This window comes from Thermobia domestica, chromosome 5 (genome assembly GCF_964235325.1).
Source record: "Thermobia domestica chromosome 5, izTheDome1.hap1.1, whole genome shotgun sequence".
Taxonomy (NCBI): domain Eukaryota; kingdom Metazoa; phylum Arthropoda; class Insecta; order Zygentoma; family Lepismatidae; genus Thermobia; species Thermobia domestica.
In genome coordinates, this window is record NC_137458.1 from 21,741,000 (window position 1) to 21,758,105 (window position 17,106).

General features: G+C 32.9%; 1 protein-coding gene across 1 annotated transcript in view; it reads left to right on the forward strand.

Moving 5' to 3' along the window:
- LOC145685786 (monocarboxylate transporter 14) overlaps positions 1-16,161 on the forward strand; it is a 135,196-nt gene extending 119,035 nt beyond the window's left edge. Inside the window, exons 7-9 of the mRNA XM_081758314.1 lie at positions 4,210-4,449; positions 9,874-9,999; positions 14,602-16,161. Coding sequence (XP_081614440.1) covers positions 4,210-4,449; positions 9,874-9,999; positions 14,602-14,816 — 581 coding nt within the window. The 3' untranslated portion in view covers positions 14,817-16,161. The remainder of the gene's footprint in view (positions 1-4,209; positions 4,450-9,873; positions 10,000-14,601) is intronic.
- The last annotated feature ends 945 nt before the right edge of the window (positions 16,162-17,106 follow it).

The following is a 17,106-nucleotide window of genomic DNA, read 5'->3' on the forward strand; positions in this document are numbered from 1 at the left end:
AAGCTCGTGAACAATGTCCTTGACTCCGAGACTTCACGACTACCAAGGTTGGCAATCAACTAGTTTTTTAGTATTCGAATACAAACCGCCTATCTTTCATTTTATATACAGTGTTATAATAATAATAATAATAATAATAATAATAATAATAATAATAATAATAATAATAATAATAATAATAATAATAATAATAATAATAATAATAATAATAATAATAATAATAATAAAAATAATAATAAAACTTGTAGTAGTAGTAGTAGTGTCATTGATAATAATTATACTGTCTATGTAATATACTTGAAGAATGTACTCGAAACTACACATCAGATTTGGCTCAAGTCGACTTGGAACTCGACCCCAATTCGAGTCGAGTTGGAGGAAATTTTTCGATTCGAGTTCTCGGGTCGAGCTCAAAGATGTCTGTTTCTAGTCGAATCGAGTGTCAAAGAAAACTCGCTCGTGTCCATCTCTACGAGTAACGCAGTATGGCATTTTATCAATGTTACATTATATGAAAATGTCCATATATCAAGTAAAAATTTGTCATTGCATTTGCATAAAGCGATTCAGAATGTGCAATAATAATAATAATAATAATAATAATAATAATAATAATAATAATAATAATAATAATAATAATAATAATAATAATAATAATAATAATAATATTAATAATAATAATAATAATAATAATAATAATAATAGCCGTAGTAATAGTAGTACGGAAAATTGAAGTCATAATTTTTTTCACATTTTTAAAGTTTCGGACCTAAAAGTAACGCGTTACTAACGCGTTACTTTCGAAGTAAAGTAACAGTGACTTTTCGGGGGCAAGTAACGCGTTACATTTTAAGAGAAAGTAAAGTAACTTGTAACGCGCTATATTTTTACAAGTAACTTACCCAACACTGCATAAACACCGCGTTTCCTTCGATTCAGTTCACTCCGTTTGCACTTCGCTCTGCTTCTGACATGTCAGGATCCATTTTTTACGTTACATTTATTTATTTAGTGGAATGTATTCCTTGTTTTACACCTTTTATCTGCTATCCGTTCTAATCCTTTCCACCTTGCCACTGATGATGGAATCAGCTTTGAGTTCCGAAACGTTTGAAAATATTTAGGCTTTACAAGGAAGAATTCATTGGTAAGTAGCCAATCTTTTGTTAATTAAGATATACAATATATTTTTTTTAAAAATGAAAGTGGCAAGTATTTATCAAGCCTCCCTGAAATTCTTCCTTTCCTTCTTCCCATTTCAATGTGGAACAGTCTTGTAATTCCATCCTCCTCAAATGATGCATTAGCAAAACTATAACACATATTGTTTCAAGGCTCTGTTCACGTCTTCCTCAGTGTAACTTATTCGGCTACGCTACTAAACTTGGGATGATATGTTGCTGGAATTTTTCACACTAAGAAAACCTATAAGTCGAACAAAAAACCTTTTAAAACGAGAAGTTGTGCAAATTTATTTCATACTTCCATGATATGGTGTGCAAATGGCCTATCTGGTTTGGGGGCGAGGTGGCTCACTGGTAGGGCGTTCACCTCCGGTGCTTGGGGTCCCTGGTTCGATGCCAGCTCGCGCCGTGTGGACTTTGTGGTGGACAAACACCGTGCTCGTGGGTTTTCTCGGGGTTTTCCCGTTTCCTCCCACTTTCTTAATTCCACCATTTCATTCATTTCTCATAATCTCCGTCTCCTTTAGCCTAACCGGCATAACCGTGGGACGTAAAACCCATAGATTTCATTTCATTTCATTTCCTATCTGGTTTGTCATAAGAACACTGTGACAAACCAGAATGTGCTCAGACTGTGTCACGTAATCAAGTCAAAAGTCACATTGCGTGATAAATCGAGTCTGGAGATTCCAAATCCAGATGTGAGATATTTCAAGTACGTAACTTCGCGTGGAGCGACCTGGGTAATTCGCAGAAGATGCATATACTTTATTATTAGTTTTGATTTTACACAAACTCGACTTTGGACAATATTCTATCCATATTTTCCTTACGGGCAAGGTGCAATACATCATTTTTAAGGTCTTCATTATATCTTTTCAATAAACTTTTAATTAGCCATCTCTTTATTATGGTTTTTGAGGTATTTGGATGACTTCATTTTTTCATTGATTTTCCATTGATTTGATTTGATTATTTACTCTCTCAGCAGCGAGGGCATATGAGACGTGGACATACAGCTTAACGTGGGATCCGAATCACATGAGCTTCCGCCGATAATCGAACCCGGGTGCCCCTGCCAAAAGGCGCGTACGCTAACCGCTCAGCCACGAGAGAGCCCTGAAATGAAATGAAATGAAATCTTTAAGTTTTGCGTCCCACGTTTATGCCAGTTAGGCTAAAGGAGACGGTGATGAGAGATGAATGAAATGGTGGAATTAAGAAAGTGTGAGGAAACGGGAGAACCCACGAGCACGGTGTTTGTCCACCACAAAGTGAGAGAGCTCTGATTTTCCATTGATTTTAATGTTAATGTTTCGTGATATTTTACTATGTTTCATCCATTTTAGAATAATTTGCTTTCGAAATATAGAATCTACATAGTCTCTTCTACATTAGAACTTAATTTCAGCCATCTACCTCCTTTGGTTTTTGAGATAAGTGGAAGAATTATTGGTCTTTCATTGATTTTGCACTGACATTAATGTTAATGTTTCGTATTCTTTGATTATGTTCCATCCATTTTAGAACAATTTGCTTGTGAAATATAGAACCTACATAATCTGTTGTACATTTGAACTGAATTTTAGCCATCTCCCCCAAAGTCTGTTTATATCACTGCAACTGGATAAGGCCCTTGGATCTAAAGTGTTGCTTAAAAAAAAAAAAAAAAAAAAAAACCCCATCGCAAGGCAGAAAAACATTTCAGAAATGTTCGATGGACGGTGCAAAACCCTGAGAAGTTGAGGGAAATACCCCTACTTAATATTTTGGAAAATTCTCCCAACTAATAATTTACTGGGGAGTTAATAAATTTCCACTATTGTCAGAAGTTTGCAAAACAATTACAGTGATTCATACGTAATTAATATGTGTTTTATATGTAATTAATGGGTGAATTAGTGGTTAGCAATAATTAAAGGCTTAATAGTAGAAATTTCGGTCGTAAACAAAGTACAAATATACATTATGTTAATTATTTTAAGAACTAGATATAAAAATGGTGCTATTAACACTCAAAAAATTACATTGAGAATGAGGTAACAGAGCCTTGAAACCGTATCTGTTATACTTTATGATATTTCTGTCTTTTTGATTTTTTTTTTTTTTTAATCTGTTTTTCTCGAAGTTATCAGAGAACTATGAAAAGTCTTCCCGAAACAGAAACCATAAGACGTAGAAGACATTAACCTTAAACCTCTTTTTTTTTCTTCTTCTTCAGGGTAAAAATTCTTCTTACTAAAGCACAATTTCCCCCAAATATAATTTCGTATGTTAACAGTGAATGAAAAGTTCATGATATACAATTGTAAAATTATTGATTGATAATAGTTTGTTACGAAATAAGGATATAATTTTGTGTAACTTCTTAGGTAGTTTTGCTAAATGACAGATTTTCAGATATTCAAACACTTACAAATTTATTTTCCTTACTAAATTGTATTCGTTTACAGTTTACCATTAATATGGAAAGAATTATGGTTACAATTTGTTATTAGATAATTGACTAAAATATATTATGCTTGTTTTGTTTCTGATTATACGAAGCTCATTATTTTTCTGTCCATGTTTCTATTCAAGTACATGAAATTTAGTATTCTTGGTTAGGAATATTTGAAAGCACATTTGAATCGTCGGTATGCATTATACTATTATGTGTACTTATTATATTAGGTGATTCATTAATATACGAAATGGTACACACTCATAGATATTTCTTGTAAAGTCCTTTGTGTGACTACTAGAACAACGTGACGCCATTTTGTTTTTTTGTGCTTACAATTCCTTTCTAAAACTCTACGGGCTCTTAGCTTAGGTTACCTGTGACTTTCTTAAAAGAAATTCGTTCTAAACATATTCTTTTGTCATAAATTGCAAACCTTTTGTTGACTCAGGGCAGATGACATGCGGTCACCTCGGAAGAAATCACTGTGTGTAAAACTCATTTTATACAGTACTACCAAAACATAAATCTTGCTCTCATTGAAGTGATATTTTCTAATTTTCTTTTTGTGCTTTTTTGCAGACAGAGCGAACTTGGGCGGAGCCTCCAAAGACGCCGGTGCTTTCCTACTGTCCCTCATAGGAATTACGAACACAATAGGCCGAGTCGTTTGTGGCTGGTTGTCCGATCATCCAAAAATTGACGCCCTTGTTGTTAACAATGTTGCATTGACAATCGGAGGCCTTTCAACCATACTCAGCACGCTCTCAGAGAACTTTATTGCACTTGCTGTGTACTCGTGTGTGTTTGGTTTAGCCATTGGTAAGTAATTTATATTTAATATTTGCATTTATTAGTATCCTTTAGGTTACATAATACAACTACATGTATGATAAGACTAGTAGTATCATTCAAAACATTTAAAAACCGGTTCTATGATCAGGATTGTAAGTTGACGTAATATTACCATGTATTTTTCTAATGTTATTTATTCCAGTGATGCTAGTAAAGCTTACTGTACAACAGGAATTAAAACAAATCAGAATCGTTGCGGAAAGATCATGTTCGTAAATTATATATATATATATATATATATATATATATATATATATATATATATATATATATAATTTACGAACATGATCTTCATACATATAGAAGTGTAACACAGTGTTGTCAGTTTTGTAATAGCAAATTTCCCATTCGAAGCCATGAAATTTTCTGATGAGTTTCCCACCAACTAAAATAGATATTTCTTCTGGCTATTAAAACACAGCGTGGTCCGGAAGTGGGCGTACCCCTAATTGGTGTTTTCTGACGGTTTTAGGTTTTACCCACATTTGTTTAGAAATATCGCTAGGTATTGTCTGGTAACATTGCTTGGCATGGAGCACCAGCATACTTCGCGATTCAAGTGCGTACGTACCAGAATCAGACGCTTCCTGGCCTCTGGATTAGAAGAGGTTGTGCATTTTCACCACCTCCCTTTGCCTGGCCTCCAAGAAGTCTCGATCTGACGACACCAGACAATACTCTCTGGGGTTTCATAAAGCAACAAGTAAGAAACACTCGATATCACACAACGCAGGAATTACGAGCAGTTTGGGAACACACCTTCACCTCGTGACTCCGGAGTATCTCTGCAAAACATCTGCGAGAACTTGGAGCAGAATTCAGCTGTGTTATGACATGGATGGTGATAATACCAATGTTTATGACTCTTAAGACTCTTAAGACTTCAAAGTAATTGTGTACAGACATTCTACCATAACTAACACTATACTGTTGAAACTGAAGGGGGGGGGGGGGGGGTACGCCCACTTCTGGACCACCTTGTACTTGTATGCGTGCCAAACCACAAAAACAACAGGTAGCTCCATTTCGTATCAGTTTGCGTCAGCGATATGCAAAATTTGCACTGCTGAGCTGATAGGAAATTAAACATATGTTACAGAAACGAGCATCGGCAAAATTGCATGTCCGTTCATGAGATACTGTACAAGATTAAAAGAACATGTCTCAACTGTAGCATGTTTTAATTGTTTTGTTTAAAAGCTGATAAGGATAAAACACGTAAGAGATTCTGAAAAATAGTTTTACAGGATCACTTATTTGTTTTTGTAAATAATGGGTCTAGGGGTGAAGAGACAATTCTAAAATTGGTTCTAGGTACCTGAAAAATAATGGTAAGAAAGCAATACAACCCATGTCAAATTTGATTACTAAAATCTGAAAATTATAAGAGCAAATGTTTACTTTTAATTTCATTTGAAGCATGCAAAGTTAATTTAATTTTTTATTATTTATTTAACGTTCAAAACTATCGTACATTACCGATTAAGACAAAGCTGAAAAGGAGGTCGATTCGGCCCATTAAAAAGCTAGGCTGAAGGGCCTCTTTAGAAGGTCGGGCCCACCGTGTTGTTGGGTTTTGCTTCATAGTAGTTACGCCCTTAGAATGATTCCAAATGAGAAACAATCGGAATCATTCTAAACGATGAGTCGAGTCGATGAGTCGAGTGAATAAACAGCTAGATCGATTGTTGAAATTATATTGTTTTCCTTACTGTATTATCTTTCAAAAACTAGATAATTATGAAATTTAGCCTTGTTTAGGGAATTCAGCTCTGTTTACGTACTCTATAAGCATGGTTGAGTGAGTATCTTAGGATTCTGAAACGTGTATCTTTGGATAGCTCACATATTAGTTCCTGAGTGAAGTCTTGGCCCGACTACGGCATGTTCCATTAGTATTGGAGCTATGGACCTTTAAAATTCATTTTTTCATGTTTACGATAGCCTGTAACTCCGAAATGACGGATTTCTGATCCCAGGTTGGTCTATATTTTTTCTTATCTTGGTGTCAGGAGACACCTTCCAAACGTTGACGATGTTGTTTTGAAACACCCTGTATATATATCTTTCTTTTCTTCGTGTTGGTGCTTATGGTAATACTTTTTTTTTCATACTGAATACACTAAGATTTTTCGAATAAGGGATATTTCACATTCGTTGCAAACTTGAAATAACCTCGCTTTACTCATTGAGTTCGCGATGGAAGAACTTAATCCTTTCCTGAGAGTGTTTTGTTTGATTTTGATTTAATTTGACTTTAGTATCCCGCTCAGCAACAAGGCCATGTGAGACATATACCTACACTTAACATGGGATCCGAACCACATAAACTCCCACCAGGAATCAAACCCGAGTCTTCTGCGCCAGTTTGTTTCAAATACCACTACTTAAAATGAGACGCTCTCTTTTACTTGTATGAAATTTGGTAATTCTGCTTGTAATAAATTGGCACAAACTGTTTCAAGGTTAATTTTGTCTCTTCCTCGGTGCACTTGTGAAACAGTTTTTCTGCCTTTTGACGGATTATCAAGAGGAACAGTTTAGCACTTGCACCCATTATAACTTGGAAGTGTGGAATTAACTTGAATAGGATTTCATTTTATAAGGTATTTCATTTGAGTTAATTAGCGATGCAACTGAATATGTCACACTGAGAAAGAGGTGAGCGGAGCCTTGAAACAATACGTGTTATAATTAATTACAAGGATGTAAGCTCAGATGGATTTGTATTTTTTAATATTAAATATGCATCCTATTGCACCCGTCAATAAACTTTTGAAATTATTTACTAATGTACAATTTGCATGTGAATAAAGCTTTAAAATCAGCAAACGTGTCCTCTGTGGATAAATATGAGTAGGTATCCTAGATGTCCCGGTTTAACAGGGACAGTACCGGATTCGCATCATGTATCCCCTTGTTCCGAAGAAATTTTTCGAAACGCCAAAATGTCCTGGTTTCCCTCTAAAACATAAATTAATATCATTCGTGCGATTTTTTTTTTTTTAATTAAGTATTCGATATTCAAGTGATAGAAATAATCTACTATCCTTCACTTAATGAGATTGTATATCTGATCATCTCTGGAGTATATCTTAGATTTCTACTCTTTAGACTTTTCTGAAACTGCTCCTGCTATTTTATTACTTCTTTTCAACAAGGAAAAATAATAATAACGAAATAAAAATAAACAAATAAAACTCAAAGTTAGAATTACAATAACTGTGATCTCAAATATGAGTATTTGAGAAAAAATTGTAAGTGACTAATTTGAGTTGTCTACACTGTTCAGTGCAGTGCCCTGCGCGTGATGTGCGTTTGTTTCTCAAACATATCACTGCGTTGTCTTCGCCATGTGGTCTGTTTGTAGCATTACTGAGTGAGACAGTCTGCTTCAAGTGCGCGATATTCAGAAGGTATTCCAGTATTCTCACTTGGTTACTGTTAGAGGAGAGAAACTAAAATCTTTATGTGGATTTGCTGAGATAGAAGCTTGGCCATTTCAAAACCAGGCGGTTTTCTGTGGAGTCTGTTTTGAATCGTTTAACTGAAATGTATAAATCTCTCAGACCTTACTTCCTAAGCTTGGAGAAAGGTCCAACAATACTTTATGATTGTTTTTAATAAACGAAAACCTTTTTTATACCGAATTTTCTTACAGAGCCAGATAAAAAATTTTGTAAAGCTGTGTTGAAATTTGAGGATGAAGTTGCCTTAGTTGTTAATATGAAAAAATAAATTGTCAGTCTTCTGTTTATGCTGGGAGAAAAAAAAAAAAAGGAGTTTATATGCGGTGAAATGCTCAGTCTAGAAGGTTTCGAGACCTCTTGCAGACAAAATGTTATTAACTTCTATTCAGCTGTAGCAGATTGCATTGACGAGTGGACACGAAAAACATTTTGTGCATTTTCAAACATGGAGTGAATTTCGTTAAAGTTTTTGCCATACAACTGAGCTGCTGTTAAAGATTGTGCTGCTGAAGTAGAGAAAATTTTTCCAGAGGCAGAGATACTGTATATGTGAAGAACCTTTTGGTGATCTTAACCATGTTACAATGTATGCAAGTGAAGACAAAATGAGAGAAGGGAACATTTCTAACAAAAGTAACAAAGCTGGTGGTGTGATACATTATCTCATTTCAAGAAAGAATATATTCATTGAAAAGTAATTGAATTTCTTGTCAGTTTTTGTTTTGCCCTACCAAGTTCAAATGCCTCGATAGAGAGGGTTTTTCGCTTACGAATTGCCTTTGGACAACTGAGAAGAACAGTTTTAAAGTGCACACTGTTAAATCGATACTTACAATGAAGATATATTTTAGAGCAATGTTTTATGCTCAGAATTCCATGGCCTAATCTCCAAGGATGGCAAACCTCTTGAAAGAAATGAACTTATTGGAGAGGTATTACAGCAATGAAGGTGAAAAAGAGCCACCTCTGCACCAGTAGTAAGATGTAACTGTTGGTGTGTGCTGATTAATAATTTAATTTATTCAGATCATGCGTGTCTCGGTTTTTATTGTAGGTACACATAAAGTGTTGTAGTTTATTAGTCTGAAAATCTTAGAGTTTTATATACACACACCTAGATGCTATATGTGTGTATGTGCATGTGTATGTGTATATACGAGGTGTGTTCAAAATGTATCGAAACTGGTTGGCAAAAATGCATTTATTGATTTAAAAATCCGAAACACTAATCTCCTTCAAAGTAGTCTCCTTGGTAATGCATACACTTCTCCCAGCGCTCCCGCCATTATTGGAAACATTTCTTGGGACGCAGTTTTTGGAATGGTGAGCAATCGTGACGTCGCATTCCACATGGTGTCTTCTCTTGACTCAAATTGGGTCCCTTTTAAACGCATCTTCAGATTGGGAAATAACCAAAAGTCACATGGAGCCATGTCAGGTGAGTAGGGAGTCTGACGACACACAGGAATGTTGTGATTGGCGATGAAAGCCTGAATCAAATTTCGTGGACACTCTCCTCATGCCCAAATTCTCGTTCAAAATTGAATGTACCGATCCGATTGAATATTTTCCACTTGGGTATCGCCAAACTTTTGGCAAAATTTGATGTAATATCGCAGCTGAACTTTTTCTGTTATTTTACAAAAGAACTGGAATCCAACGACCGCTCACTACACGTTTTCACTCGTTGGCCGGCTACCAGCGACTGACGCTCTCTGCGGGCGGGAAAAAATCACGACTGTGCATGAGTGTCCCCCTCTACATGTATACTGAAGAAAGTCTCCCGCCCTTCATTGGTTTACGCGGGAAAAAATAAGATTCAATACTTTTTGAACACACTTCGTATATATCGATCCTAACTATTTGAATTTAGCTATCAACGCAACTAACTGTAATTACCAATGTTATTTGTCTCTTTCAGCTTGTTTTGCATCGTTAAGGTCTATTATTTTAGTGGAGTTGCTGGGTTTAGAGAAACTAACAAATGCTTTTGGACTGCTTTTATTGTTCCAAGGAATAGCTGCTACTTTGGGTTCACCTGTTGCAGGTAATTATACATATTTACACCATAGCATTTTAGCATTTTTCTTTAGATTAGATTAGATTTATTAATCATTCTGTGGATCATATCACATGTACGAATGGTATAGAATTTGTTAGTATATAAAATACATACAATACATAGAACAAATACAATACTCTTCTTTAACAGCTTGTATATATACCTTCTGATATACAATTGGGATTTAATTATTTTTTGAAGTTTCAAAATTTGCTGCTAAGATATTCATCTACTGTACAAAATGTATTTTTTTAATAGCAGTTCGCGCACTAAGTTGATAAAGAAACTCTTTTAATATTAAGAAACTCTTTTAATATTATCCAAATGATCTCTAGTATTTTGAGAAGTTCAAATATGTATAAAGAAGGAACTGTCATTATATTCAATGATTAAAATATTTTCTTGCAGCTAGTGCGTTTCGGTGATTTTGTATTGATTCTTACGACACATTTTTGTAGTTTGAATACATTCTGAAGTTTTTGCGAAGACCCCCTGAAGTCAATTCCGTATGTAATATGAGAATAGAATATGGCATAGTATAGAGACAGAATTGATTGTAGATTCAATATTGGGACTAGAGATCGTATTATGTGCATAGTCTGAGCTAATTTTTTGCTTCGTTTGTCTATGTGTTCTTGCCATGAAAAATTACATCTAGATACATACCTAGAACTTTTACGGTATTAGTAAATGTACATACTTCATGATTGATGGATATCTGCGGTAGTTGGTGTAATGTTCTGTAAGGTAAATGGTAGTAGACCTGTCGTCTGTAAGAAAAAAAAATAACGTTAATATATGCTGCTTCACATACAGTATACTATTATTCATATAAAACTTGTTACCTTACTTGTGCTATGTCCCATTTGAATCAATATTTGAAACCACACTTCATCCGCCTAAACTTCAGCAGACACTGTCGGGGCATCAACTTCTTTTTGCAAGTACCATTCCTTTTACATCTTCTTTTCTGCTATTATCCTCTTAAAATTGAATACGTAAAGTTTTTGTAAGATAGTATCAAAAAAATAGGATGTAGGAAGAATCATATATACCTGCAAGAAGAAGCTGAAGCACTGACGATATCTGCTGGAGTTTAGGCGGACGAAATATCAGTTCAAATATTAGTCTGAATAGGACTTCATGTAACAAAGTTTTATTTTCACTACATAATAGTACATATTGCGTAAAAAAATGAAGTCAACAGCTATTATTAATATACCTTTATCTCTAATATACTTTTTTTTTATGTTACTTTCTTCTATATTCTCTTCATTAATGATATTTTCATTCAAAGTTTGTATACATTAAATAGCAAAAGTTCTTATTAGATTGGTGTTAACAGTAGCTAAAGAAATAGCATGTTATAGATTTAATGTTTTATGCCATATTATATAATTAGACAAATAAAGACTAACATGTGTTGTTTGTTTTCCTCTCCAACTAATATCTCGCTTTCGTTTACAGTTGAAAGCTTGTTTTCCGGTATAAATTTCTTAATAGAAAACAAAATTGAATGTCCTCTTGTAATACATTGAGAGTTTTATGCTTTTTTGTTCAGTACGAATCCAGCTCGTAGTCCTGAACTGGTAAATATTAACATAATTGATGAGGAAACCGTGTAAATTAACATTCAAGAATAACTACCAAAAATCATATAGAATGTTTGTTAAACGAAAGCGAAATATTGGATGAAAAGGAAAACCAAATAACGTACATAAAATTACTCTTTATTTAAACAAAGAAATAAATAAATTATGCTGAATGTTTAGGCCAAGTCTAGAAAGATCCTTCATTCGTAAGGTGTTAGTAGCTAAGAACAAAGTTAGATCAGACAAGATGTTAATTCATTATTTTAACCCTTTTATTAATTCAGTTGTCTCTTTGAACACCTTTTTGCTCTACTTAGGGCAACATCAACTATTTAATACAACCTAACAATAAGAACATTAAAAAAAATTACCTTATCAGCAGTGGATCCCATATTTAACCAGAACACTTCTTGAGGCGTAAAATAAAAAGTATTAGCAGTTTTTTTTCTTTCTAATCTTTCTATTACTATTAACTTTCTACGTGCTTCGTACATTTCTACAGCTTAGTAGTTGATAAGGTGTTTCTGTAATACGGTACTCATTTCTTTTTCTTTTTAAAGATATATATATAGGGTGTTTCAAAACAAGACCGACAGCGTTTTGGTGGTGATTCCTGACACCAAGATAAGACAAAAAGTAGTATAGATCCACAAATGCTTCCTTTTGGAGTTACAGGCTGCCGAAAACATGTAAAAATGAACTTGAAAGGCCCGGAGTTCCAAACTACCGTAGTCGGGTGAAGACTTCACTTAGGAACTAGTATGTGCCCTATCCAAATATCGAAGTTTGACAATCCTGCGATACTTTCACAATAATTTTTATAGTGGTAGTTGGTGAGTGCCATACTCTCTCTATTAAAATTGTTGCGTGAGTAACGTAAGATTCTGAAACAAGTATTTTTGGATAGCGCGCATATTAGTTCCTAAGTGAAGTCTTGATCTGACTGCGGTAGGTGCCATAGTTTTGGAGGTATAGACCTTTAAAGTTCATTTTTTCATGTTTTCGGCAGCCTATAACTCTGAAATTAAGCATTTGTGCACGCAGGTTGGTCTATATTTTTTGTCTTATCTTGGTGTCAGGAATCACCTCCCAAACGTTGTCGATGTTGTTTTAAAACACCCTGTATACATTTGTGTTGCGTTTCAGGAAACTCCATTAATTCTTCTGTTCAACTCCAAACCACGATATAACCCAAGCACATGCCTTAATTCATAATTTCAGTATTACATGATCTAAGAAGTGCTACCATAATAAACCTAATAGCAAAACAGCACTTCTGATCATTATCAATATTTATTTTCAAATACTCTCTGGAAAACACTATCTCCGGGAAGATGCTCCATCTAAACACTATATTTGAAAAGAATGGGCATCTTCGACTCTCGTCCTAATTCCTGCATGTTACTATATCATCACCACAACAATTATAAACAACTGTTCCACATACTATAAAGTAGCTTGGCTAATTCATTTTCTTCCTGTGATTCAACATTTTCAACAATATTACAGCTTTTAACTCCCATCAACTACAAAAGTCCAAAAGTCATCCCACTTTTCATGGTCACCTAATCTGTTTTTCGATGTGACTAATCGTTCAAAGGAGATTTTTCTAGAAGACTTTCCCAGAGTTATGAAGAAGTTAAAAACAAGTTCCAATTACTGTTCCATCAAATTAATACTTTTTTGCTGTTGTTGTTGTAAATAGATTTTTTTTTAATTTCTCGATTGAATCTGAAAAATAAGAAGCAAAAACTGGACGATACAAAAAGAAAAGAATAAATAAATTTTGGGATTTCAATATAATTTCAACTCAGATTTTTTTTTTTTTTTTTTTTTTTTTTTGTTCCCATGAGTCCAAATAAAGAAATAAATGTATACAGCAGATTGTTTATTTGACTACTACGAAGTTACGAATACTTTTCTTAAAAATAATGCACTGAACTTACTTGTGCGTATTACAGCAATAATTCCCAGAAGTTCAATGTAATTAACAATGTGGACTAATCTCGGTCTCCTGTGTTTAATTAGTTTTAGCAACGAGCATAATATTTCATGTATACCACAATCAGAATTCTGAGTAATTCACTGTAACTTGCAGTATTAATCCTATTTCGTCCTCTGAGTCCACAAAATATATGGTAAATAATTTTGCTTGCTTGGTCAAAAATTATGGACACTTTTCACTTTCTCTTTCTTTGTTTGATTATTCATGGACACTTTTCATTTTCTCTTTCTTCGTTTGATTATTCATGGACACTTTTCACTTTCTCTTTCTTTGTTTGATTATTCATGGACACTTTTCACTTTCTCTTTCTTTGTTTGATTATTCATGGACACTTTTCACTTTCTCTTTCTTTGTTTGATTATTCATGGACACTTTTCACTTTCTCTTTCTTTGTTTGATTATTCATGGACACTTTTCACTTTCTCTTTCTTTGTTTGATTATTCATGGACACTTTTCATTTTCTTTTTCTTTGTTTGATTATTCAAAACTTATAAACACTTTATAGTAGACTTTTTCGTTGCTCAAAAATTATATGCACTTTTCAATTGACTCTTCTAGTTGTTCAAAAATTTTGGGCATTTTCAATTGATTTAGTTTGGTAGTCCAAACATTATGAACATTTTTCAGTTGATTTTTCTTTGTTCAAATATTATGGGCATTTTCTTGACTTGATTTTGTTGAGTTCTACAAAAACTATGATTAATTTTCTATTGATGTTTTAGTTGTTCAAAGAAAAAAAAATCAGGAATTCGATAAAATTTGCAGTGTAAGTTTAGTTTGCCTTGGTTGCTTACTTCAAAATAATATGTAATAAATGATCCTGATTGGTGTTCGAAAACTGTGGGACTTTTGTAAATAAGGTGAAAATTATAAACTTCTTTCTTTGCTGAAGCGACTATTTACTAGTTATTTTATTGCCTTAATCCTAAAACTTATAGACATTATCATATACGTTTGTAGACCTAATGAGGAACTATTTATCTGTCTAGGAGCCTTTTATGATGCAACTGGCAGTTACAATGCATCTTTCTACCTGTCTGGAACACTGGTGTTTCTCTCAGGAGTAATGTTATACCCATTAAATTGCCTCAACAAATGGGAAAAGCAGAAACAACAAAGGAACTCTGAAATCAAATCAAATATGACTGAACATGAAATCAAGTCAAATGGACAGACAACTATGGAAGGAGCAAATGCTGTGTGAAGAGTTTAAGTTTGTGTGTTTGTATGTGTGTATGTACATGTGCATGTAGTGTGCTATTACATGATAAATGTGAACATAAAAAAAATTGTGATATAAATGTGCGAAAGAAACAATTTATTTTTGTGCATACATACCGGGTGTTCATAAATTCATGGTGGAAAATTTATCTACTTAAACTAGCCTTCAAAATTACTGTAAAACATAAATCAATATTAAAATAAATTTAGGGAATGTAACCTCCTATGAGTTCGAAAATACTGCGATATGCAGCAGTAAAAAAAAAAAAAATGTTTCTTAGATGTTGATTACATCATAATTATAATGTGACGTCATAACGTGACTTATTGTTCAGCAATAAATCACGTGTATTTCATAGTATTTTATAAGCTCTAAAAGCCATATTATACAAATTACAAAGGCTTTAAACTTTGCTTTGCGTTTCACAGTTATTGAAATAACATTGCTCCGAAAGTCTCTTCCTAGAGCAGGTATTTTACTTGAATTGTCTCTGAATAAATATAATCGAAAAACAGCTAATTTCAGAGATATTGGTGTGTATCTGTTGAACGGATTGGATAACTTTTGAGTATCTGTTGTTTGTGAACAACAATAGGCAAGATGGTCTCACTAATTACAACAGAAGCTACATTCTATATATCTAGTCAGAAATTCGATGTTAAAATTGAGCAAAATCCAAGATAGTCTATTTATAACTATCACAGCTGGTTACACCAAAGATCATTAAAGTTAACAAACAGATCGTCACATATTATTCAGTGCTTAAGAGATTGACAACAACTAATGCTATTGATCATAATGACATGACTCATTTGATTTGATGATAATTTAAAATTTTATTCATTTGGTAGCTTGATAATTGGAAAATATATTTGATGTTCGTAGGTAAGACTGGTGGTCGAAGCTGAAGCTAAAGCTTCGTTATGATTTTACCTAGTGTTGTCAATTTTAACTAGTGCTGTTCAAATTATTCCATAATCTAACAACGTTTGAAAAGTACTTTCTTCGAATCATTGAATAGAGAATATTTGTTCAAATTATTATTTGAATAACAACTGTTCTAAAAAATATTTGTATATTGAACATTTGTTCAAATAATCATTTGTATAAAGAATAATTGATCTAATATGTTTTGAATAACAAAACATTTATTCAATTGGTTACTTGAATTACTGATAATTATTCTAAAACTTGAATAAACAATTGTTCAAGTAATCATTTGAATAAAGAATAATTGTTCTAATATGTTTTGAATAACAAACGTTTGTTCAAATAACCACTTGGATTACTGATAATTATTCTAACACTTGAATAAAAATTTGTTCAAATAATTATTCCTGATAATTATCTTGAATTACTGATAATTATTCTAATACTTGAATAAACACTTGTTCAAATAATCATTTGAATAAAGAATAATTGTTTTAAAATGTTTTGAATAACGAACATTTGTTCAAATAATTACTTGAATTATTGATAATTATTCTAACACTTGAATAAACACTTGTTCAAATAATCATTTGAATAAAGAATAATTCTAATACGTTTTGAATAACGAACATTTGTTCTAATATTATTTAAATTACTGATAATTGTTCTAATACTTGAATAAACACTTGTCCAAATAATCATTTGAATAAAGAATAATTGTTCAAATATGTTTTGAATAACAAACATTTGTTCAAATAATTACCTGAAAAACTAGCAATTGTTAGAATAAATATTTGAATAGCGAATAATTGTTCCGATATTTACTTGAATAATAAGCAGTTGTTAAAATAGTTATTTGAGAAATTTGCAATTCGTTGAATATAACTAATGAAAAAATATATATATATTAGAAGTATACTATTAGATTAATTTAAGAACATAACATTTTGATTATTGTATATCTAGCCAGACAGGATGTGTTTTCTGTTATAATTTGTGAGACTGCCTGATATGTTGCTGTTAATTTCTCTGAATATATGTAGTATTGTGTATCCTTTTTCCACAATAGTGCTGGTGACCTATGTTCATCTTTCGATTTATATACATAGGTACTGTTTATTCAAGAAACGAAAATGACAAGTGTTGTTCACAGTTCAATTTTCGACCATTAATTTATGAATACCTTGTATACAAGATAGATACGTTGATCACAGAAATAAAGATTAAATGAACTGAAGCGATGATAAATTGACTAAAGAAAATGTGATATAGGTACGGTACCTACTTAACTATTTCTGAAAAATAGGGATGTCCACACATTTTTTGTTACATGTGGGCGTTA